We start from the raw sequence: 22,052 nt of genomic DNA on the forward strand, positions 1-22,052 counted from the left end.
CAAGAGAAAGAGACAAGCTGCAGCAGACAGTGCCGAAGACCTCCAAGAGAAAGAGACAAGCTGCAGCAGACAACACTGGAAACCTCCAAGACAAAAAGACAAACTGCAGCAGACAGCACTGGAGACCTCCAAGAGAAAGAGACAAGCTGCAGCAGACAGCACTGGAGACCTCCAAGAGAAAGAGACAAGCTGCAGCAGACAGCACTGGAGACCTCCAAGAGAAAGAGACAAGCTGCAGCAGACAGCACTGGAGACCTCCAAGAGAAAGAGACAAGCTGCAGCAGACAGCACTGGAGACCTCCAAGAGAAAGAGACAAGCTGCAGCAGACAGCACTGGAGACCTCCAAGAGAAAGAGACAAGTTGCAGCAGACAGCACTGGAGACCTCCAAGAGAAAGAGACAAGCTGCAGCAGACAGCACTGGAGACCTCCAAGAGAAAGAGACAAGTTGCAGCAGACAGCGCCGAAGACCTCCAAGAGAAAGACAAACTGCAGCAGACAGTGCCAAAGACCTCCAAGAGAAAGAGACAAGCTGCAGCAGACAGCACTGGAGACCTCCAAGAGAAAGACAAACTGCAGCAGACAGCGCCGAAGACCTCCAAGAGAAAGAGACAAGCTGCAGCAGACAACACTGGAAACCTCCAAGACAAAAAGACAAACTGCAGCAGACAGCGCCGAAGACCTCCAAGAGAAAGAGACAAGCTGCAGCTGACAACACTGGAGACCTCCAAGACAAAAAGACAAACTGCAGCAGACAGCACTGAAGACCTCCAAGAGAAAGAGACAAGCTGCAGCAGACAGCACTGGAGACCTCCAAGAGAAAGAGACAAGCTGCAGCAGACAGCACTGGAGACCTCCAAGAGAAAGAGACAAGCTGCAGCAGACAGCACTGGAGACCTCCAAGAGAAAGAGACAAGCTGCAGCAGACAGCACTGGAGACCTCCAAGAGAAAGAGACAAGCTGCAGCAGACAGCACTGGAGACCTCCAAGAGAAAGAGACAAGCTGCAGCAGACAGCACTGGAGACCTCCAAGAGAAAGAGACAAGCTGCAGCAGACAGCACTGGAGACCTCCAAGAGAAAGAGACAAGTTGCAGCAGACAGCACTGGAGACCTCCAAGAGAAAGAGACAAGCTGCAGCAGACAGCACTGGAGACCTCCAAGAGAAAGAGACAAGCTGCAGCAGACAGCACTGGAGACCTCCAAGAGAAAGACAAGCTGCAGCAGACAGCACTGGGGACCTCCAGAGAAAGAGACAAGCTGCAGCAGACAGCACTGGAGACCTCCAAGAGAAAGAGACAAGCTGCAGCAGACAGCACTGGAGACCTCCAAGAGAAAGAGACAAGCTGCAGCAGACAGCACTGGAGACCTCCAAGAGAAAGACAAACTGCAGCAGACAGCGCCGAAGACCTCCAAGAGAAAGAGACAAGCTGCAGCAGACAGCACTGGAGACCTCCAAGAGAAAGAGACAAGCTGCAGCAGACAGCACTGGAGACCTCCAAGAGAAAGAGACAAGCTGCAGCAGACAGCACTGGAGACCTCCAAGAGAAAGAGACAAGCTGCAGCAGACAGCACTGGAGACCTCCAAGAGAAAGAGACAAGTTGCAGCAGACAGCACTGGAGACCTCCAAGAGAAAGAGACAAGCTGCAGCAGACAGCACTGGAGACCTCCAAGAGAAAGACAAGCTGCAGCAGACAGCACTGGGGACCTCCAGAGAAAGACAAACTGCAGCAGTCAGCGCCGAAGACCTCCAAGAGAAAGAGACAACCTGCAGCAGACAGCACTGGAGACCTCCAAGAGAAAGAGACAAGCTGCAGCAGACAGCACTGGAGACCTCCAAGAGAAAGAGACAAGCTGCAGCAGACAGCACTGGAGACCTCCAAGAGAAAGACAAGCTGCAGCAGACAGCACTGGGGACCTCCAGAGAAAGAGACAAGCTGCAGCAGACAGCACTGGAGACCTCCAAGAGAAAGAGACAAGCTGCAGCAGACAGCACTGGAGACCTCCAAGAGAAAGAGACAAGCTGCAGCAGACAGCACTGGAGACCTCCAAGAGAAAGAGACAAGCTGCAGCAGACAACACTGGAGACCTCCAAGAGAAAGAGACAAGCTGCAGCAGACAGCACTGGAGACCTCCAAGAGAAAGAGACAAGCTGCAGCAGACAGCACTGGAGACCTCCAAGAGAAAGAGACAAGCTGCAGCAGACAGCACTGGAGACCTCCAAGAGAAAGAGACAAGCTGCAGCAGACAGCACTGGAGACCTCCAAGAGAAAGAGACAAGTTGCAGCAGACAGCACTGGAGACCTCCAAGAGAAAGAGACAAGCTGCAGCAGACAGCACTGGAGACCTCCAAGAGAAAGACAAGCTGCAGCAGACAGCACTGGGGACCTCCAGAGAAAGACAAACTGCAGCAGTCAGCGCCGAAGACCTCCAAGAGAAAGAGACAACCTGCAGCAGACAGCACTGGAGACCTCCAAGAGAAAGAGACAAGCTGCATCAGACAGCACTGGAGACCTCCAAGAGAAAGAGACAAGCTGCAGCAGACAGCACTGGAGACCTCCAAGAGAAAGACAAGCTGCAGCAGACAGCACTGGGGACCTCCAGAGAAAGAGACAAGCTGCAGCAGACAGCACTGGAGACCTCCAAGAGAAAGAGACAAGCTGCAGCAGACAGCACTGGAGACCTCCAAGAGAAAGAGACAAGCTGCAGCAGACAGCACTGGAGACCTCCAAGAGAAAGAGACAAGCTGCAGCAGACAGCACTGGAGACCTCCAAGAGAAAGAGACAAGTTGCAGCAGACAGCGCCGAAGACCTCCAAGAGAAAGACAAACTGCAGCAGACAGCACTGGAGACCTCCAAGAGAAAGAGACAAGCTGCAGCAGACAGCGCCGAAGACCTCCAAGAGAAAGAGACAAGCTGCAGCTGACAACACTGGAGACCTCCAAGACAAAAAGACAAACTGCAGCAGACAGCACTGGAGACCTCCAAGAGAAAGAGACAAGCTGCAGCAGACAGCACTGGAGACCTCCAAGAGAAAGAGACAAGCTGCAGCAGACAGCACTGGAGACCTCCAAGAGAAAGAGACAAGCTGCAGCAGACAGCACTGGAGACCTCCAAGAGAAAGAGACAAGCTGCAGCAGACAGCACTGGAGACCTCCAAGAGAAAGAGACAAGCTGCAGCAGACAGCACTGGAGACCTCCAAGAGAAAGAGACAAGCTGCAGCAGACAGCACTGGAGACCTCCAAGAGAAAGAGACAAGCTGCAGCAGACAGCACTGGAGACCTCCAAGAGAAAGAGACAAGTTGCAGCAGACAGCACTGGAGACCTCCAAGAGAAAGAGACAAGCTGCAGCAGACAGCACTAGAGACCTCCAAGAGAAAGACAAGCTGCAGCAGACAGCACTGGGGACCTCCAGAGAAAGAGACAAGCTGCAGCAGACAGCACTGGAGACCTCCAAGAGAAAGAGACAAGCTGCAGCAGACAGCACTGGAGACCTCCAAGAGAAAGAGACAAGCTGCAGCAGACAGCACTGGAGACCTCCAAGAGAAAGAGACAAGCTGCAGCAGACAGCACTGGAGACCTCCAAGAGAAAGAGACAAGCTGCAGCAGACAACACTGGAGACCTCCAAGAGAAAGAGACAAGCTGCAGCAGACAGCACTGGAGACCTCCAAGAGAAAGAGACAAGCTGCAGCAGACAGCACTGGAGACCTCCAAGAGAAAGAGACAAGCTGCAGCAGACAGCACTGGAGACCTCCAAGAGAAAGAGACAAGCTGCAGCAGACAGCACTGGAGACCTCCAAGAGAAAGAGACAAGTTGCAGCAGACAGCACTGGAGACCTCCAAGAGAAAGAGACAAGCTGCAGCAGACAGCACTGGAGACCTCCAAGAGAAAGACAAGCTGCAGCAGACAGCACTGGGGACCTCCAGAGAAAGACAAACTGCAGCAGTCAGCGCCGAAGACCTCCAAGAGAAAGAGACAACCTGCAGCAGACAGCACTGAAGACCTCCAAGAGAAAGAGACAAGCTGCATCAGACAGCACTGGAGACCTCCAAGAGAAAGAGACAAGCTGCAGCAGACAGCACTGGAGACCTCCAAGAGAAAGACAAGCTGCAGCAGACAGCACTGCGGACCTCCAGAGAAAGAGACAAGCTGCAGCAGACAGCACTGGAGACCTCCAAGAGAAAGAGACAAGCTGCAGCAGACAGCACTGGAGAACTCCAAGAGAAAGAGACAAGCTGCAGCAGACAGCACTGGAGACCTCCAAGAGAAAGAGACAAGCTGCAGCAGACAACACTGGAAACCTCCAAGACAAAAAGACAAACTGCAGCAGACAGCGCCGAAGACCTCCAAGAGAAAGAGACAAGCTGCAGCTGACAACACTGGAGACCTCCAAGACAAAAAGACAAACTGCAGCAGACAGCACTGGAGACCTCCAAGAGAAAGAGACAAGCTGCAGCAGACAGCACTGGAGACCTCCAAGAGAAAGAGACAAGCTGCAGCAGACAGCACTGGAGACCTCCAAGAGAAAGAGACAAGCTGCAGCAGACAGCACTGGAGACCTCCAAGAGAAAGAGACAAGCTGCAGCAGACAGCACTGGAGACCTCCAAGAGAAAGAGACAAGCTGCAGCAGACAGCACTGGAGACCTCCAAGAGAAAGAGACAAGCTGCAGCAGACAGCACTGGAGACCTCCAAGAGAAAGAGACAAGCTGCAGCAGACAGCACTGGAGACCTCCAAGAGAAAGAGACAAGCTGCAGCAGACAGCACTGGAGACCTCCAAGAGAAAGAGACAAGCTGCAGCAGACAGCACTGGAGACCTCCAAGAGAAAGAGACAAGTTGCAGCAGACAGCACTGGAGACCTCTAAGAGAAAGAGACAAGTTGCAGCAGACAGCACTGGAGACCTCCAAGAGAAAGACAAGCTGCAGCAGACAGCACTGGGGACCTCCAGAGAAAGAGACAAGCTGCAGCAGACAGCACTGGAGACCTCCAAGAGAAAGAGACAAGCTGCAGCAGACAGCACTGGAGACCTCTAAGAGAAAGAGACAAGCTGCAGCAGACAGCACTGGAGACCTCCAAGAGAAAGACAAACTGCAGCAGACAGCGCCGAAGACCTCCAAGAGAAAGAGACAAGCTGCAGCAGACAGCGCCGAAGACCTCCAAGAGAAAGAGACAAGCTGCAGCAGACAGCACTGGAGACCTCCAAGAGAAAGAGACAAGCTGCAGCAGATAGCACCGGAGACCTCCAGGAGAAAGACAATCTGCAGCAGACAACACTGGAGACCTCCAAGAGAAAGAGACAAGCTGCAGCAGACAGTACTGGAGACCTCCAAGAGAAAGAGACAAGCTGCAGCAGACAGCACTGGAGACCTCCAAGAGAAAGAGACAAGCTGCAGCAGACAGCACTGGAGACCTCCAAGAGAAAGAGACAAGCTGCAGCAGACAGCACTGGAGACTTCCAAGAGAAAGAGACAAGCTGCAGCAGACAGAACTGGAGACCTCCAAGAGAAAGAGACAAGCTGCAGCAGACAGCACTGGAGACCTCCAAGAGAAAGAGACAGGTTGCAGCAGACAGCACTGGAGACCTCCAAGAGAAAGAGACAAGCTGCAGCAGACAGCACTGGAGACCTCCAAGAGAAAGACAAGCTGCAGCAGACAGCACTGGGGACCTCCAGAGAAAGAGACAAGCTGCAGCAGACAGCACTGGAGACCTCCAAGAGAAAGAGACAAGCTGCAGCAGACAGCACTGGAGAGTGGAGACCTCCAAGAGAAAGAGACAAGCTACAGCAGACAACACTGGAGACCTCCAAGAGAAAGAGACAAGCTGCAGTAGACAGCACTGGAGAAGTGTCCGGCGGGTCACAGGCACACGGCCAACATGACAGGAGGACCTGGAGCTCAAGACATGTTCATGTGGAGAATAACTAACACAGGAAACAATATCACCGGCGTCAGCCTGAGGCAGAATCCCTTCCTTTATACACCAAGGGCTGGACATGATTGGCCCACTGGGATTAGAGATAGGCCCCGCAGCTGTCTCACTGACAAGAACAGAACCGGATTCACTTCTGGCACTGGCCACTAGAGGGAGCCCAGAAACATGCACAATAAGAATCTTAACCTCCTCACAACCAGTGACAGCCAAACCAACAGAAACAGCATCCATGATAGCAGAGCCTCTGTGTAGTGTGGATTGTGGGGTGGAACCTTTGTGTAGTGTGCATTGTGGGGTGGAGCCTCTGTGTAGTCCAGATTGTGGGGTGGAGCCTCTGTGTAGTCCGGATTGTGGGGTGGAGCCTCTGTGTAGTGTGGATTGTGGGGTGGAGCCTCTGTGTAGTGTGGATTGTGGGGTGGAGCCTCTGTGTAGTGTGGATTGTGGGGTGGAGCCTCTGTGTAGTGTGGATTGTGGGGTGGAGCCTCTGTGTAGTGTGGATTGTGGGGTGGAGCCTCTTTGTAGTGTAGATTGTGGGGTGGAGCCTCTGTGTAATGTGGATTGTGGGGTGGAACCTTTGTGTAGTGTGGATTGTGGGGTGGAGCCTCTGTGTAGTGTGGATTGTGGGGTGGAGCCTCTGTGTAGTCCAGATTGTGGGGTGGAGCCTCTGTGTAGTGTGGATTGTGGGGTGGAACCTTTGTGTAGTGTGGATAGTGGGGTGGAGCCTCTGTGTAGTCCAGATTGTGGGGTGGAGCCTCTGTGTAGTCCGGATTGTGGGGTGGAGCCTCTGTGTAGTGTGGATTGTGGGGTGGAACCTCTACGTACTGTGGATTGTGGGATGAAACCTCTGTGTAGTGCGGATTGTGGGGCTGTGCCTCTTTGTAGCATCGATTGTGGGTTGGAGCCTCTGTAAATATGGATTGTGGGGTGGAGTCTCTGTGAAGCGTGGATTGTGGGGTGGAGCCTCTGTGTAGCGTGGATTGTGGGTTGGAGCCTCTGTGTAGTGCGGATTGTGGGGTGGAGCCTCTGTGTAGTGTGGATTGTGGGGTGGAGCCTCTGTGTAGTGCAGATTGTGGGGTGGAGCCTCTGTGTAGTGTGGATTGTGAGGAAGAGTCTCTGTGTAGTGCGGATTGTGGGGTGAAGCCTCAATGTAGTGCGGATTGTGGAGTGGAGCCTCTGTGTAGTGTGGATTGTGGGGTGGAGCCTCTGTGTAGTAGGGATTGTGGGGTGGAGCCTCTTTGTAGTGTAAATTGTGGGGTGGAGCCCCTTTGTAGTGCGGATTGTGGGGTGGAGCCTTTGTGTAGTGTGGATTGTGGGGTGAAGCCTCTGTGTAGTGTGGATTGTGGGGTGGAGCCTCTGTGTAGTAGGGATTGTGGGGTGGAGCCTCTTTGTAGTGTAAATTGTGGGGTGGAGCCCCTTTGTAGTGCGGATTGTGGGGTGGAGCCTTTGTGTAGTGTGGATTGTGGGGTGGAGCCTCTGTGTAGTGTGGATTGTGGGGCCGAGCCTCCGTGTAGTGTGGATTGTGGGGTGGAGCCTCTGTGTAGTGCGGATTGTGGGGTGGAGCCTCTGTGTAGTGTGGATTGTGAGGTGGAGCCTCTGTGTAGTGTGGATTGTGGGGTGGAGCCTCTGTGTAGTGCGGATTGTGGGGTGGAGCCTTTGTGTAGTGCGGATTGTGGGGTGGAGCCTCTGTGTAGAAGGGATTGTGGGGTGGAGCCTCTGTGTAGTGGGGATTGTGGGGTGGAGCCTCTGTGTAGTGTGGATTGTGGTGTGGACCTCTGTGTAGTGTGATTGTGGGGCCGAGCCTCCGTGTAGCGCGGATTGTGGGGTGGAGCCTCTGTGTAGTGCGGATTGTGGGTGGAGCCTCTGTGTAGTGTGGATTGTGTAGTGGAGCCTCTGTGTAGTGCGGATTGTGGGGTGGAGCCTCTGTGTAGTGAGGATTGTGGGGTGGAGCCTCTCTGTAGTGTGGATTGTGGGGTGGAGCCTCTGTGTAGTGTGGATTGTGTAGTGGAGCCTCTGTGTAGTGCGGATTGTGGGGTGGAGCCTCTGTGTAGTGAGGATTGTGTAGTGGAGCCTCTGTGTAGTGCGGATTGTGGGGTGGAGCCTCTGTGTAGTGTGGATTGTGTGTTGGAACCTCTGTGTAGCGTGGATTGTGGAGTGGAGCCTCTGTGTAGTGTGGATCTTGGGTTGGAGTCTCTGTGTATTGTGGATTGTGAGGTGGAGCCTGTGTCTAGTGCGGATTGTGGGGTGGAGCCTCTGTGTAGTGCGGATTGTGGGTGGAGCCTCTGTGTAGTGTGGATTGTGTAGTGGAGCCTCTGTGTAGTGCGAATTGTGGGGTGGAGCCTCTGTGTAGTGAGGATTGTGGGGTGGAGCCTCTCTGTAGTGTGGATTGTGGGGTGGAGCCTCTGTGTAGTGTGGATTGTGTAGTGGAGCCTCTGTGTAGTGCGGATTGTGGGGTGGAGCCTCTGTGTAGTGAGGATTGTGTAGTGGAGCCTCTGTGTAGTGCGGATTGTGGGGTGGAGCCTCTGTGTAGTGTGGATTGTGTGTTGGAACCTCTGTGTAGCGTGGATTGTGGAGTGGAGCCTCTGTGTAGTGTGGATTGTGGGTTGGAGTCTCTGTGTATTGTGGATTGTGGGGTGGAGCCTCTCTGTGGTGCGGATTGTGGGGTAGCACCTCTGTTTCTGTGTAGTGCGGATTGTGGGGTGGAGCCTATGTGTAGTGTGGATTGTGGGGTGGAGCCTCTGTGTATTGCGGATTGTGGGGTGGAGCCTCTGTGTAGTGAGGATTGTGGGGTAGAGCCTCTGTGTAGTGCGAATTGTGGGGTGGAGCCTCTGTGTAGTGCGGATTGTGGGGTGGAGCCTCTGTGTAGTGCGGATTGTGGGATAAAGCCTCTGTGTAGTGTGGATTGTGTGGTGGAGCCTCTGTGTAGTGTGGATTGTGGGATGGAGCCTCTGTGTAGTGTGGATTGTGGGGAGGAGCCTCTGTGTAGTGTGGATTGTGGGGTGGAGCCTCTGTGTAGTGTGGATTGTGGGGTGGAGCCTCTGTGTAGTGTGGATTGTGGGGTGGAGCCTCTGTGTAGTGTGGATTGTGGGGTGGAGCCTCTGTGTAGTGCGGATTGTGGGGTGGAGCCTCTGTGTAGTGCGGATGGTGGGGTGGAGCATCTCTGTAGTGTGGATGGTGGGGTGGAGCCTCTCTGTAGTGTGGATTGTGGGGTGGAGCCTCTGTGTAGTGTGGATTGTGGGGTGGAGCCTCTGTGTAGTGTGGATTGTGGGGTGGAGCCTCTGTGTAGTGTGGATTGCGGGGTGGAGCCTCTGTGTAGTGAAAATTGTGGGGTGGAGCCTCTGTGTAGTGCGGATTGTGGGGTGGAGCCTCTGTGTAGTGCGGATTGTGGGGTGGAGCCTCTGTGTAGTGCGGATTGTGGGGTGGAGCCTCTGTAGTGTGGATTGTGGGTTGGAGCCTCTGTGTAGTGTGGATAGTGGGGTGGAGCCTCTGTGTAGTGTGGATTGTGGGGTGGAGCCTCTGTGTAGTGTGGATTGTGGGATGAAGCCTCTGTGTAGTGTGGATTGTGGGGTGGAGCCTCTCTGTAGTGCGGATTGTGGGGTAGCACCTCTGTTTCTGTGTAGTGCGGATTGTGGGGTGGAGCCTATGTGTAGTGTGGATTGTGGGGTGGAGCCTCTGTGTATTGCTGATTGTGGGGTGGAGCCTCTGTGTAGTGCGAATTGTGGGGTGGAGCCTCTGTGTAGTGCGGATTGTGGGGTGGAGCCTCTGTGTAGTGCGGATTGTGGGATGAAGCCTCTGTGTAGTGTGGATTGTGTGGTGGAGCCTCTGTGTAGTGTGGATTGTGGGGTGGAGCCTCTGTGTAGTGTGGATTGTGGGATGAAGCCTCTGTGCAGTGTGGATTGTGGGGTGGAGCCTCTGTGTAGTGTGGATTGTGGGGTGGAGCCTCTCTGTAGTGCGGATTGTGGGGTAGCACCTCTGTTTCTGTGTAGTGCGGACTGTGAGGTGGAGCCTATGTGTAGTGTGGATTGTGGGGTGGAGCCTCTGTGTATTGCTGATTGTGGGGTGGAGCCTCTGTGTAGTGCGAATTGTGGGGTGGAGCCTCTGTGTAGTGCGGATTGTGGGGTGGAGCCTCTGTGTAGTGCGGATTGTGGGATGAAGCCTCTGTGTAGTGTGGATTGTGTGGTGGAGCCTCTGTGTAGTGTGGATTGTGGGATGGAGCCTCTGTGTAGTGTGGATTGTGGGGTGGAGCCTCTGTGTAGTGTGGATTGTGGGGTGGAGCCTCTGTGTAGTGTGGATTGTGGGGTGGAGCCTCTGTGTAGTGTGGATTGTGGGGTGGAGCCTCTGTGTAGTGGGGATTGTGGGGTGGAGCCTCTGTGTAGTGCGGATTGTGGGGTGGAGCCTCTGTGTAGTGCGGATGGTGGGGTGGAGCCTCTCTGTAGTGTGGATGGTGGGGTGGAGCCTCTCTGTAGTGTGGATTGTGGGGTGGAGCGTCTGTGTAGTGTGGATTGTGGGGTGGAGCCTCTGTGTAGTGGGGATTGTGGGGTGGAGCCTCTGTGTAGTGTGGATTGCGGGGTGGAGCCTCTGTGTAGTAAAAATTGTGGGGTGGAGCCTCTGTGTAGTGCGGATTGTGGGGTGGAGCCTCTGTGTAGTGCGGATTGTGGGGTGGAGCCTCTGTGTAGTGCGGATTGTGGGGTGGAGCCTCTGTAGTGTGGATTGTGGGGTGGAGCCTCTGTGTAGTGTGGATTGTGGGGTGGAGCCTCTGTGTAGTGTGGATTGTGGGGTGGAGCCTCTGTGTAGTGTGGATTGTGGGATGAAGCCTCTGTGTAGTGTGGATTGTGGGGTGGAGCCTCTGTGTAGTGTGGATTGTGGGGTGGAGCCTCTGTGTAGTGCGGATTGTGGGGTGGAGCCTCTGTGTAGTGCGGATTGTGGGATGAAGCCTCTGTGTAGTGTGGATTGTGTGGTGGAGCCTCTGTGTAGTGTGGATTGTGGGATGGAGCCTCTGTGTAGTGTGGATTGTGGGGTGGAGCCTCTGTGTAGTGTGGATTGTGGGGTGGAGCCTCTGTGTAGTGTGGATTGTGGGGTGGAGCCTCTGTGTAGTGTGGATTGTGGGGTGGAGCCTCTGTGTAGTGGGGATTGTGGGGTGGAGCCTCTGTGTAGTGCGGATTGTGGGGTGGAGCCTCTGTGTAGTGCGGATGGTGGGGTGGAGCCTCTCTGTAGTGTGGATGGTGGGGTGGAGCCTCTCTGTAGTGTGGATTGTGGGGTGGAGCCTCTGTGTAGTGTGGATTGTGGGGTGGAGCCTCTGTGTAGTGGGGATTGTGGGGTGGAGCCTCTGTGTAGTGTGGATTGCGGGGTGGAGCCTCTGTGTAGTGAAAATTGTGGGGTGGAGCCTCTGTGTAGTGCGGATTGTGGGGTGGAGCCTCTGTGTAGTGCGGATTGTGGGGCTGCGCCTCTGTGTAGTGCGGATTGTGGGGTGGAGCCTCTGTAGTGTGGATTGTGGGGTGGAGCCTCTGTGTAGTGTGGATTGTGGGGTGGAGCCTCTGTGTAGTGTGGATTGTGGGGTGGAGCCTCTGTGTAGTGTGGATTGTGGGATGAAGCCTCTGTGTAGTGTGGATTGTGGGGTGGAGCCTGTGTCTTGTGCGGATTGTGGGGTGGAGCCTCTGTGTAGTGCAGATTGTGGGGTGGAGCCTCTGAGTAGTGTGGATTGTGGGGTGGAGCCTCTGTGTAGTGCGGATTGTGGGGTGGAGCCTCTGTGTAGTGTGGATTGTGGGATGAAGCCTCTGTGTAGTGTGGATTGTGTGGTGGAGCCTCTGTGTAGTGTGGATTGTGGGATGGAGCCTCTGTGTAGTGTGGATTGTGGGGTGGAGCCTCTGTGTAGTGTGGATTGTGGGGTGGAGCCTCTGTGTAGTGTGGATTGTGGGGTGGAGCCTCTGTGTAGTGTGGATTGTGGGGTGGAGCCTCTGTGTAGTGGGGATTGTGGGGTGGAGCCTCTGTGTAGTGCGGATTGTGGGGTGGAGCCTCTGTGTAGTGCGGATGGTGGGGTGGAGCCTCTCTGTAGTGTGGATGGTGGGGTGGAGCCTCTCTGTAGTGTGGATTGTGGGGTGGAGCCTCTGTGTAGTGTGGATTGTGGGGTGGAGCCTCTGTGTAGTGAGGATTGTGGGGTGGAGCCTCTGTGTAGTGTGGATTGCGGGGTGGAGCCTCTGTGTAGTGAAAATTGTGGGGTGGAGCCTCTGTGTAGTGCGGATTGTGGGGTGGAGCCTCTGTGTAGTGCGGATTGTGGGGCTGCGCCTCTGTGTAGTGCGGATTGTGGGGTGGAGCCTCTGTAGTGTGGATTGTGGGGTGGAGCCTCTGTGTAGTGTGGATTGTGGGATGGAGCCTCTGTGTAGTGTGGATTGTGGGGTGGAGCCTCTGTGTAGTGTGGATTGTGGGATGAAGCCTCTGTGTAGTGTGGATTGTGGGGTGGAGCCTGTGTCTTGTGCGGATTGTGGGGTGGAGCCTCTGTGTAGTGCAGATTGTGGGGTGGAGCCTCTGAGTAGTGTGGATTGTGGGGTGGAGCCTCTGTGTAGTGCGGATTGTGGGGTGGAGCCTCTGTGTAGTGTGGATTGTGGGGTGGAGCCTCTGTGTAGTGTGGATTGTGGGGTGGAGCCTCTGTGTAGTGTGGATTGTGGAGAGGAGCCTCTGTGTAGTGTGGATTGTGGGGTGGAGCCTCTGTGTAGTGCGGATTGTGGGGTGGAGCCTCTGTGTAGTGCAGATTGTGGGGTGGAGCCTCTGTGTAGTGTGGCTTGTGGGGTGGAGCCTCTGTGTAGTGTGGATTGTGGGGTGGAGCCTCTGTGTAGTGTGGATTGTGGGGTGGAGCCTCTGTGTAGTGCAGATTGTGGGGTGGAGCCTGTGTCTAGTGCGGATTGTGGGGTGGAGCCTCTGTGTAGTGCAGATTGTGGGGTGGAGCCTCTGTGTAGTGCAGATTGTGGGGTGGAGCCTCTGTGTAGTGCGGATTGTGGGGTGGAGCCTCTGTGTAGTGTGGATTGTGGGGTGGAGCCTCTGTGTAGTGCGGATTGTGGGGTGGAGCCTCTGTGTAGTGTGGATTGTGGGGTGGAGCCTCTGTGTAGTGTGGATTTTGGGGTGGAGCCTCTGTGTAGTGCGGATTGTGGGGTGGAGCCTCTGTGTAGTGTGGATTGTGGGGTGGAGCCTCTGTGTAGTGTGGATTGTGGGGTGGAGCCTCTGTGTAGTGTGGATTGTGGGGTGGAGCCTGTGTCTAGTGCGGATTGTGGGGTGGAGCCTCTGTGTAGTGTGGATTGTGGGGTGGAGCCTCTGTGAAGTGCAGATTGTGGGGTGGAGCCTCTGTGTAGTGTGGATTGTGGGGTGGAGCCTCTGTGTAGTGTGGATTGTGGGGTGGAGCCTCTGTGTAGTGTGGATTGTGGGGTGGAGCCTCTGTGTAGTGTGGATTGTGGGGTGGAGCCTCTGTGTAGTGTGGATTGTGGGGTGGAGCCTCTGTGTAGTGCAGATTGTGGGGTGGAGCCTCTGTGTAGTATGGATTGTGGGGTGGAGCCTCTGTGTCTAGTGCGTATTGTGGGGTGGAGCCTCTGTGTAGTGTGGATTGTGGGGTGGAGCCTCTGTGTAGTGTGGATTGTGGGGTGGAGCCTCTGTGTAGCGTGGATTGTGGAGTGGAGCCTCTGTGTAGTGTGGATTGTGGAGTGGAGCCTTTATGTAGTGTGGATTGTGGGGTGGAGCCTCTGTGTAGTGCGGATTGTGGGGTGGAGCCTCTGTGTAGTGCGGATTGTGGGGTGGAGCCTCTGTGTAGTGTGGATTGTGGGGTGGAGCCTCTGTGTAGTGTGGATTGTGGGGTGGAGCCTCTGTGTAGTGCGGATTGTGGGGTGGAGCCTCTGTGTAGTGCGGATTGTGGGGTGGAGCCTCTGTGTAGTGCAGATTGTGGGGTGGAGCCTCTGTGTAGTATGGATTGTGGGGTGGAGCCTCTGTGTCTAGTGCGTATTGTGGGGTGGAGCCTCTGTGTAGTGTGGATTGTGGGGTGGAGCCTCTGTGTAGTGTGGATTGTGGGGTGGAGCCTCTGTGTAGTGTGGATTGTGGGGTGGAGCCTCTGTGTAGTGTGGATTGTGGGGTGGAGCCTCTGTGTAGTGCGGATTGTGGGGTGAAGCCTCTGTGTAGTGTGGATTATGGGGTGGAGCCTCTGTGTAGTGTGGATTGTGGGGTGGAGCCTCTGTGTAGTGCGGATTGTGGGGTGGAGCCTCTGTGTAGTGTGGATTGTTGGGTGGAGCCTCTGTGTAGTGTGGATTGTGGGGTGGAGCCTCTGTGTAGTGTGGATTGTGGGGTGGAGCCTCTGTGTAGTGTGGATTGTGGGGTGGAGCCTCTGTGTAGTGTGGATTGTGGGGTTGAGCCTCTGTGTAGTGCGGATTGTGGGGTGGAGCCTCTGTGTAGTGTGGATTGTGGGGTGGAGCCTCTGTGTAGTGTGGATTGTGGGGTGGAGCCTCTGTGTAGTGTGGATTGTGGGGTGGAGCCTCTGTGTAGTGTGGATTGTGGGGTGGAGCCTCTGTGTAGTGTGGATTGTGGGGTGGAGCCTCTGTGTAGTGTGGATTGTGGGGTGGAGCCTCTGTGTAGTGTGGATTGTGGGGTGGAGCCTCTGTGTAGTGTGGATTGTGGGGTGGAGCCTCTGTGTAGTGCGGATTGTGGGGTGGAGCCTCTGTGTAGTGCGGATTGTGGGGTGGAGCCTCTGTGTAGTGTGGATTGTGGGGTGGAGCCTCTGTGTAGTGTGGATTGTGGGGTGGAGCCTCTGTGTAGTGTGGATTGTGGGGTGGAGCCTCTGTGTAGTGTGGATTGTGGGGTGGAGCCTCTGTGTAGTGCGGATTGTGGGGTGGAGCCTCTGTGTAGTGTGGATTGTGGGGTGGAGCCTCTGTGTAGTGTGGATTGTGGGGTGGAGCCTCTGTGTAGTGCGGATTGTGGGGTGGAGCCTCTGTGTAGTGTGGATTGTGGGGTGGAGCCTCTGTGTAGTGTGGATTGTGGGGTGGAGCCTCTGTGTAGTGCGGATTGTGGGGTGGAGCCTCTGTGTAGTGTGTATTGTGGGGTGGAGCCTCTGTGTAGTGCGGATTGTGGGGTGGAGCCTCTGTGTAGTGCGGATTGTGGGGTGGAGCCTCTGTGTAGTGTGGATTGTGGGGTGGAGCCTCTGTGTAGTGTGGATTGTGGGGTGGAGCCTCTGTGTAGTGTGGATTGTGGGGTGGAGCCTCTGTGTAGTGTGGATTGTGGGGTGGAGCCTCTGTGTAGTGTGGATTGTGGGGTGGAGCCTCTGTGTAGTGTGGATTGTGGGGTGAAGCCTCTGTGTAGTGTGGATTGTGGGGTGGAGCCTCTGTGTAGTGTGGATTGTGGAGTGGAGCCTCTGTGTAGTGTGGATTGTGGGGTGGAGCCTCTGTGTAGTGTGGATTGTGGGGTGGAGCCTCTGTGTAGTGTGGATTGTGGGGTGGAGCCTCTGTGTAGTGTGGATTGTGGGGTGGAGCCTCTGTGTAGTGTGGATTGTGGGGTGGAGCCTCTGTGTAGTGTGGATTGTGGGGTGGAGCCTCTGTGTAGTGTGGATTGTGGGGTGGAGCCTCTGTGTAGTGCGGATTGTGGGGTGGAGCCTCTGTGTAGTGCGGATTGTGGGGTGGAGCCTCTGTGTAGTGCGGATTGTGGGGTGGAGCCTCTGTGTAGTGTGGATTGTGGGGTGGAGCCTCTGTGTAGTGTGGATTGTGGGGTGGAGCCTCTGTGTAGTGTGGATTGTGGGGTGGAGCCTCTGTGTAGTGTGGATTGTGGGGTGGAGCCTCTGTGTAGTGTGGATTGTGGGGTGGAGCCTCTGTGTAGTGTGGATTGTGGGGTGGAGCCTCTGTGTAGTGTGGATTGTGGGGTGGAGCCTCTGTGTAGTGCAGATTGTGGGGTGGAGCCTCTGTGTAGTGTGGATTGTGGGGTGGAGCCTCTGTGTAGTGCGGATTGTGGGGTGGAGCCTCTGTGTAGTGTGGATTGTGGGGTGGAGCCTCTGTGTAGTGTGGATTGTGGGGTGGAGCCTCTGTGTAGTGTGTATTGTGGGGTGGAGCCTCTGTGTAGTGCGGATTGTGGGGTGGAGCCTCTGTGTAGTGCGGATTGTGGGGTGGAGCCTCTGTGTAGTGTGGATTGTGGGGTGGAGCCTCTGTGTAGTGTGGATTGTGGGGTGGAGCCTCTGTGTAGTGCGGATTGTGGGGTGGAGCCTCTGTGTAGTGCGGATTGTGGGGTGGAGCCTCTGTGTAGTGTGGATTGTGGGGTGGAGCCTCTGTGTAGTGTGGATTGTGGGGTGGAGCCTCTGTGTAGTGCGGATTGTGGGGTGGAGCCTCTGTGTAGTGTGGATTGTTGGGTGGAGCCTCTGTGTAGTGCGGATTGTGGGGTGGAGCCTCTGTGTAGTGCGGATTGTGGGGTGGAGCCTCTGTGTAGTGTGGATTGTGGGGTGGAGCCTCTGTGTAGTGTGGATTGTGGGGTGGAGCCTCTGTGTAGTGTGGATTGTGGGGTGAAGCCTCTGTGTAGTGCGGATTGTGGGGTGGAGCCTCTGTGTAGTGCGGATTGTGGGGTGGAGCCTCTGTGTAGTGTGGATTGTGGGGTGAAGCCTCTGTGTAGTGTGGATTGTGGGGTGGAGCCTCTGTGTAGTGTGGATTGTGGGGTGGAGCCTCTGTGTAGTGTGGATTGTGGGGTGGAGCCTCTGTGTAGTGTGGATTGTGGGGTGGAGCCTCTGTGTAGTGCGGATTGTGGGGTGGAGCCTCTGTGTAGTGCGGATTGTGGGGTGGAGCCTCTGTGTAGAAGGGATTGTGGGGTGGAGCCTCTGTGTAGTGCGGATTGTGGGGTGAAGCCTCTGTGTAGTGTGGATTGTGGGGTGGAGCCTCTGTGTAGTGTGGATTGTGGGGTGGAGCCTCTGTGTAGTGTGGATTGTGGGGTGGAGCCTCTGTGTAGTGTGGATTGTGGGGTGGAGCCTCTGTGTAGTGTGGATTGTGGGGTGGAGCCTCTGTGTAGTGTGGATTGTGGGGTGGAGCCTCTGTGTAGTGTGGATTGTGGGGTGAAGCCTCTGTGTAGTGTGGATTGTGGGGTGGAGCCTCTGTGTAGTGTGGATTGTGGGGTGGAGCCTCTGTGTAGTGTGGATTGTGGGGTGGAGCCTCTGTGTAGTGCGGATTGTGGGGTGAAGCCTCTGTGTAGTGTGGATTGTGGGGTGGAGCCTCTGTGTAGTGTGGATTGTGGGGTGAAGCCTCTGTGTAGTGTGGATTGTGGGGTGAAGCCTCTGTGTAGTGTGGATTGTGGGGTGGAGCCTCTGTGTAGTGTGGATTGTGGGGTGAAGCCTCTGTGTAGTGTGGATTGTGGGGTGAAGCCTCTGTGTAGTGTGGATTGTGGGGTGGAGCCTCTGTGTAGTGTGGATTGTGGGGTGGAGCCTCTGTGTAGTGTGGATTGTGGGGTGGAGCCTCTGTGTAGTGTGGATTGTGGGGTTGAGCCTCTGTGTAGTGTGGATTGTGGGGTGGAGCCTCTGTGTAGTGTGGATTGTGGGGTGGAGCCTCTGTGTAGTGCGGATTGTGGGGTGGAGCCTCTGTGTAGTGTGGATTGTGGGGTGGAGCCTCTGTGTAGTGTGGATTGTGGGGTGGAGCCTCTGTGTAGTGTGGATTGTGGGTTGGAGCCTCTGTGTAGTGTGGATTGTGGGGTGGAGCCTCTGTGTAGTGTGGATTGTGGGGTGGAGCCTCTGTGTAGTGCGGATTGTGGGGTGAAGCCTCTGTGTAGTGTGGATTGTGGGGTGGAGCCTCTGTGTAGTGTGGATTGTGGGGTGGAGCCTCTGTGTAGTGTGGATTGTGGGGTGGAGCCTCTGTGTAGTGTGGATTGTGGGGTGAAGCCTCTGTGTAGTGTGGATTGTGGGGTGGAGCCTCTGTGTAGTGGGGATTGTGGGGTGGAGCCTCTGTGTAGTGTGGATTGTGGTGTGGACCTCTGTGTAGTGTGGATTGTGGGGTGGAGCCTCTGTGTAGTGCGGATTGTGGGGTGGAGCCTCTGTGTAGTGTGGATTGTGGGGTGGAGCCTCTGTGTAGTGCGGATTGTGGGGTGGAGCCTCTGTGTAGTGCGGATTGTGGGGTGGAGCCTCTGTGTAGTGTGGATTGTGGGGTGGAGCCTCTGTGTAGTGCGGATTGTGGGGTGGAGCCTCTGTGTAGTGCGGATTGTGGGGTGGAGCCTCTGTGTAGTGTGGATTGTGGGGTGGAGCCTCTGTGTAGTGTGGATTGTGGGGTGGAGCCTCTGTGTAGTGCGGATTGTGGGGTGGAGCCTCTGTGTAGTGTGGATTGTGGGGTGGAGCCTCTGTGTAGTGCGGATTGTGGGGTGGAGCCTCTGTGTAGTGTGGATTGTGGGGTGGAGCCTCTGTGTAGTGCAGATTGTGGGGTGGAGCCTCTGTGTAGTGTGGATTGTGGGGTGGAGCCTCTGTGTAGTGCGGATTGTGGGGTGGAGCCTCTGTGTAGTGCGGATTGTGGGGTGGAGCCTCTGTGTAGTGTGGATTGTGGGGTGGAGCCTCTGTGTAGTGCGGATTGTGGGGTGGAGCCTCTGTGTAGTGTGGATTGTTGGGTGGAGCCTCTGTGTAGTGTGGATTGTGGGGTGGAGCCTCTGTGTAGTGTGGATTGTGGGGTGGAGCCTCTGTGTAGTGCGGATTGTGGGGTGGAGCCTCTGTGTAGTGTGGATTGTGGGGTGGAGCCTCTGTGTAGTGCGGATTGTGGGGTGGAGCCTCTGTGTAGTGTGGATTGTGGGGTGGAGCCTCTGTGTAGTGCAGATTGTGGGGTGGAGCCTCTGTGTAGTGTGGATTGTGGGGTGGAGCCTCTGTGTAGTGCGGATTGTGGGGTGGAGCCTCTGTGTAGTGCGGATTGTGGGGTGGAGCCTCTGTGTAGTGTGGATTGTGGGGTGGAGCCTCTGTGTAGTGCGGATTGTGGGGTGGAGCCTCTGTGTAGTGTGGATTGTGGGGTGGAGCCTCTGTGTAGTGCGGATTGTGGGGTGGAGCCTCTGTGTAGTGTGGATTGTGGGGTGGAGCCTCTGTGTAGTGTGGATTGTGGGGTGGAGCCTCTGTGTAGTGCGGATTGTGGGGTGGAGCCTCTGTGTAGTGTGGATTGTGGGGTGGAGCCTCTGTGTAGTGTGGATTGTGGGGTGGAGCCTCTGTGTAGTGTCGGATTGTGGGGTGGAGCCTCTGTGTAGTGCGGATTGTGGGGTGGAGCCTCTGTGTAGTGTGGATTGTGGGGTGGAGCCTCTGTGTAGTGTGGATTGTGGGGTGGAGCCTCTGTGTAGTGTGGATTGTGGGGTGGAGCCTCTGTGTAGTGTGGATTGTGGGGTGGAGCCTCTGTGTAGTGTGGATTGTGGGGTGGAGCCTCTGTGTAGTGCGGATTGTGGGGTGGAGCCTCTGTGTAGTGTGGATTGTGGGGTGGAGCCTCTGTGTAGTGCGGATTGTGGGGTGGAGCCTCTGTGTAGTGTGGATTGTGGGGTGGAGCCTCTGTGTAGTGCGGATTGTGGGGTGGAGCCTCTGTGTAGTGTGGATTGTGGGGTGGAGCCTCTGTGTAGTGTGGATTGTGGGGTGGAGCCTCTGTGTAGTGCGGATTGTGGGGTGGAGCCTCTGTGTAGTGCGGATTGTGGGGTGGAGCCTCTGTGTAGTGTGGATTGTGGGGTGGAGCCTCTGTGTAGTGCGGAATGTGGTGTGGAGCCTCTGTGTAGTGTGGATTGTGGGGTGGAGCCTCTGTGTAGTGCGGATTGTGGGGTGGAGCCTCTGTGTAGTGCGGATTGTGGGGTGGAGCCTCTGTGTAGTGCGGATTGTGGGGTGGAGCCTCTGTGTAGTGTGGATTGTGGGGTGGAGCCTCTGTGTAGTGCGGAATGTGGGGCTGCGCCTCTGTGCGGGGCGGAGCTTCTGTACAGGGCGTCACACAGGAATCTAGACGGTGTTTCCGGATATTCATGTCGTCACATCCGGTGACTGCCAGAGGAAGACAAATCAAGTTATGTGACAGGAAGACATCCGGCGGGGCGGATGCTGATTGGCTGCCAGACTTCAGCTGGGTGTAGGACTACAGATCCCGGTGTGCAGCGCGTCAGGAGCGGAAGTGCCCGGAGCCGGGGCCGATGATGGTCGGACAGAGCCGGATACATGGAGGACGAGGATCCCAACCACAATCACTGGCGGCTGCGGCCCGACTGCTCCCCGGCCCCGGAGCTCTGCAGGAGAGGACGGGACGGCGGGAAGAGCGGAGGCGGAGGAGGAGGAGGAGGGCTGCCCGGCATCGGCTCCAGCGCCTCCAAGTTCTGTGAGTGTCACCGGCTGCGGCTGTGTAACGTGTGTGTATATAGTATATATGTGTATGTGTATATAGTATATATGTGTATATATGTGTGTGTGTGTGTGTATAGTATATAGTGTGTGTGTGTATAGTATATAGTGTGTGTGTGTGTATAGTATAGTGTGTGTGTGTATAGTATAGTGTGTGTGTATAGTATATAGTGTGTGTGTATAGTATAGTGTGTGTGTATAGTATATAGTGTGTGTGTATAGTATATAGTGTGTGTGTATAGTATAGTGTGTGTGTATAGTATAGTGTGTGTGTATAGTATATAGTGTGTGTGTATAGTAGTGTGTAGTAGTATTGTGTGTGTGTATAGTATATAGTGTGTGTGTATAGTATATAGTGTGTGTGTATAGTATATAGTGTGTATGTGTGTATATAGTATATATGTGTGTGTGTATAGTATATAGTGTGTGTGTGTATAGTATATAGTGTGTGTGTGTATAGTATATAGTGTGTGTGTGTATAGTATATAGTGTGTGTGTATAGTATATAGTGTGTGTGTATAGTATATAGTGTGTGTGTATAGTATATAGTGTGTGTGTATAGTATAGTGTGTGTGTAGTAGTGTGTGTGTATAGTATATAGTGTGTGTGTATAGTATATAGTGTGTGTGTATAGTATATAGTGTGTGTGTATAGTATATAGTGTGTGTGTATAGTATATAGTGTGTGTGTATAGTATATAGTGTGTATGTGTGTATATAGTATATATGTGTGTGTGTATAGTATATAGTGTGTGTGTGTATAGTATATAGTGTGTGTGTGTGTATAGTATATAGTGTGTGTGTGTATAGTATATAGTGTGTGTGTGTATAGTATATAGTGTGTGTGTATAGTATATAGTGTGTGTGTGTATAGTATATAGTGTGTGTGTATAGTATATAGTGTGTGTGTATAGTATATAGTGTGTGTGTATAGATATAGTGTGTGTGTATAGTATATAGTGTGTGTGTGTATAGTATATAGTGTGTGTGTGTGTATAGTATATAGTGTGTGTGTGTGTATAGTATATAGTGTGTGTGTGTGTATAGTATATAGTGTGTGTGTGTATAGTATATAGTGTGTGTGTGTGTGTATAGTATATAGTGTGTGTGTGTGTATAGTATATAGTGTGTGTGTGTTTAGTATATAGTGTGTGTGTATAGTATATAGTGTGTGTGTGTGTATAGTATATAGTGTGTGTGTATAGTATATAGTGTGTGTGTGTGTATAGTATATAGTGTGTGTGTGTGTGTATAGTATATAGTGTGTGTGTGTGTATAGTATATAGTGTGTGTGTGTGTGTATAGTATATAGTGTGTGTGTGTGTGTATAGTATATAGTGTGTGTGTGTGTGTGTATAGTATATAGTGTGTGTGTGTGTGTATAGTATATAGTGTGGTGTGTGTGTGTATAGTATATAGTGTGTGTGTGTGTGTATAGTATATAGTGTGTGTGTGTGTGTATAGTATATAGTGTGTGTGTGTGTGTATAGTATAAGTGTGTGTGTGTATAGTATATAGTGTGTGTGTGTATAGTATATAGTGTGTGTGTGTATAGTATATAGTGTGTGTGTGTATAGTATATAGTGTGTGTGTGTGTGTATAGTATATAGTGTGTGTGTGTGTATAGTATATAGTGTGTGTGTGTGTATAGTATATAGTGTGTGTGTGTGTATAGTATATAGTGTGTGTGTGTGTATAGTATATAGTGTGTGTGTGTGTATAGTATATAGTGTGTGTGTGTGTATAGTATATAGTGTGTGTGTGTGTATAGTATATAGTGTGTGTGTGTGTATAGTATATAGTGTGTGTG

The 22,052-nt window shown here is 53.8% G+C and overlaps 1 protein-coding gene across 1 annotated transcript in view; it reads left to right on the forward strand.

Annotated features, from left to right (window-relative positions):
- The first annotated feature begins 19,900 nt into the window (after positions 1-19,900).
- Positions 19,901-22,052, forward strand: part of CACUL1 (CDK2 associated cullin domain 1) — a 66,655-nt gene continuing 64,503 nt past the window's right edge. The window contains 1 exon segment of the mRNA XM_075352172.1: positions 19,901-20,220. Within this exon segment, the coding sequence (XP_075208287.1) occupies positions 20,064-20,220 (157 nt within the window). The 5' untranslated portion in view covers positions 19,901-20,063.

Source organism: Anomaloglossus baeobatrachus, chromosome 5 (assembly GCF_048569485.1).
Source record: "Anomaloglossus baeobatrachus isolate aAnoBae1 chromosome 5, aAnoBae1.hap1, whole genome shotgun sequence".
NCBI lineage: Eukaryota > Metazoa > Chordata > Amphibia > Anura > Aromobatidae > Anomaloglossus > Anomaloglossus baeobatrachus.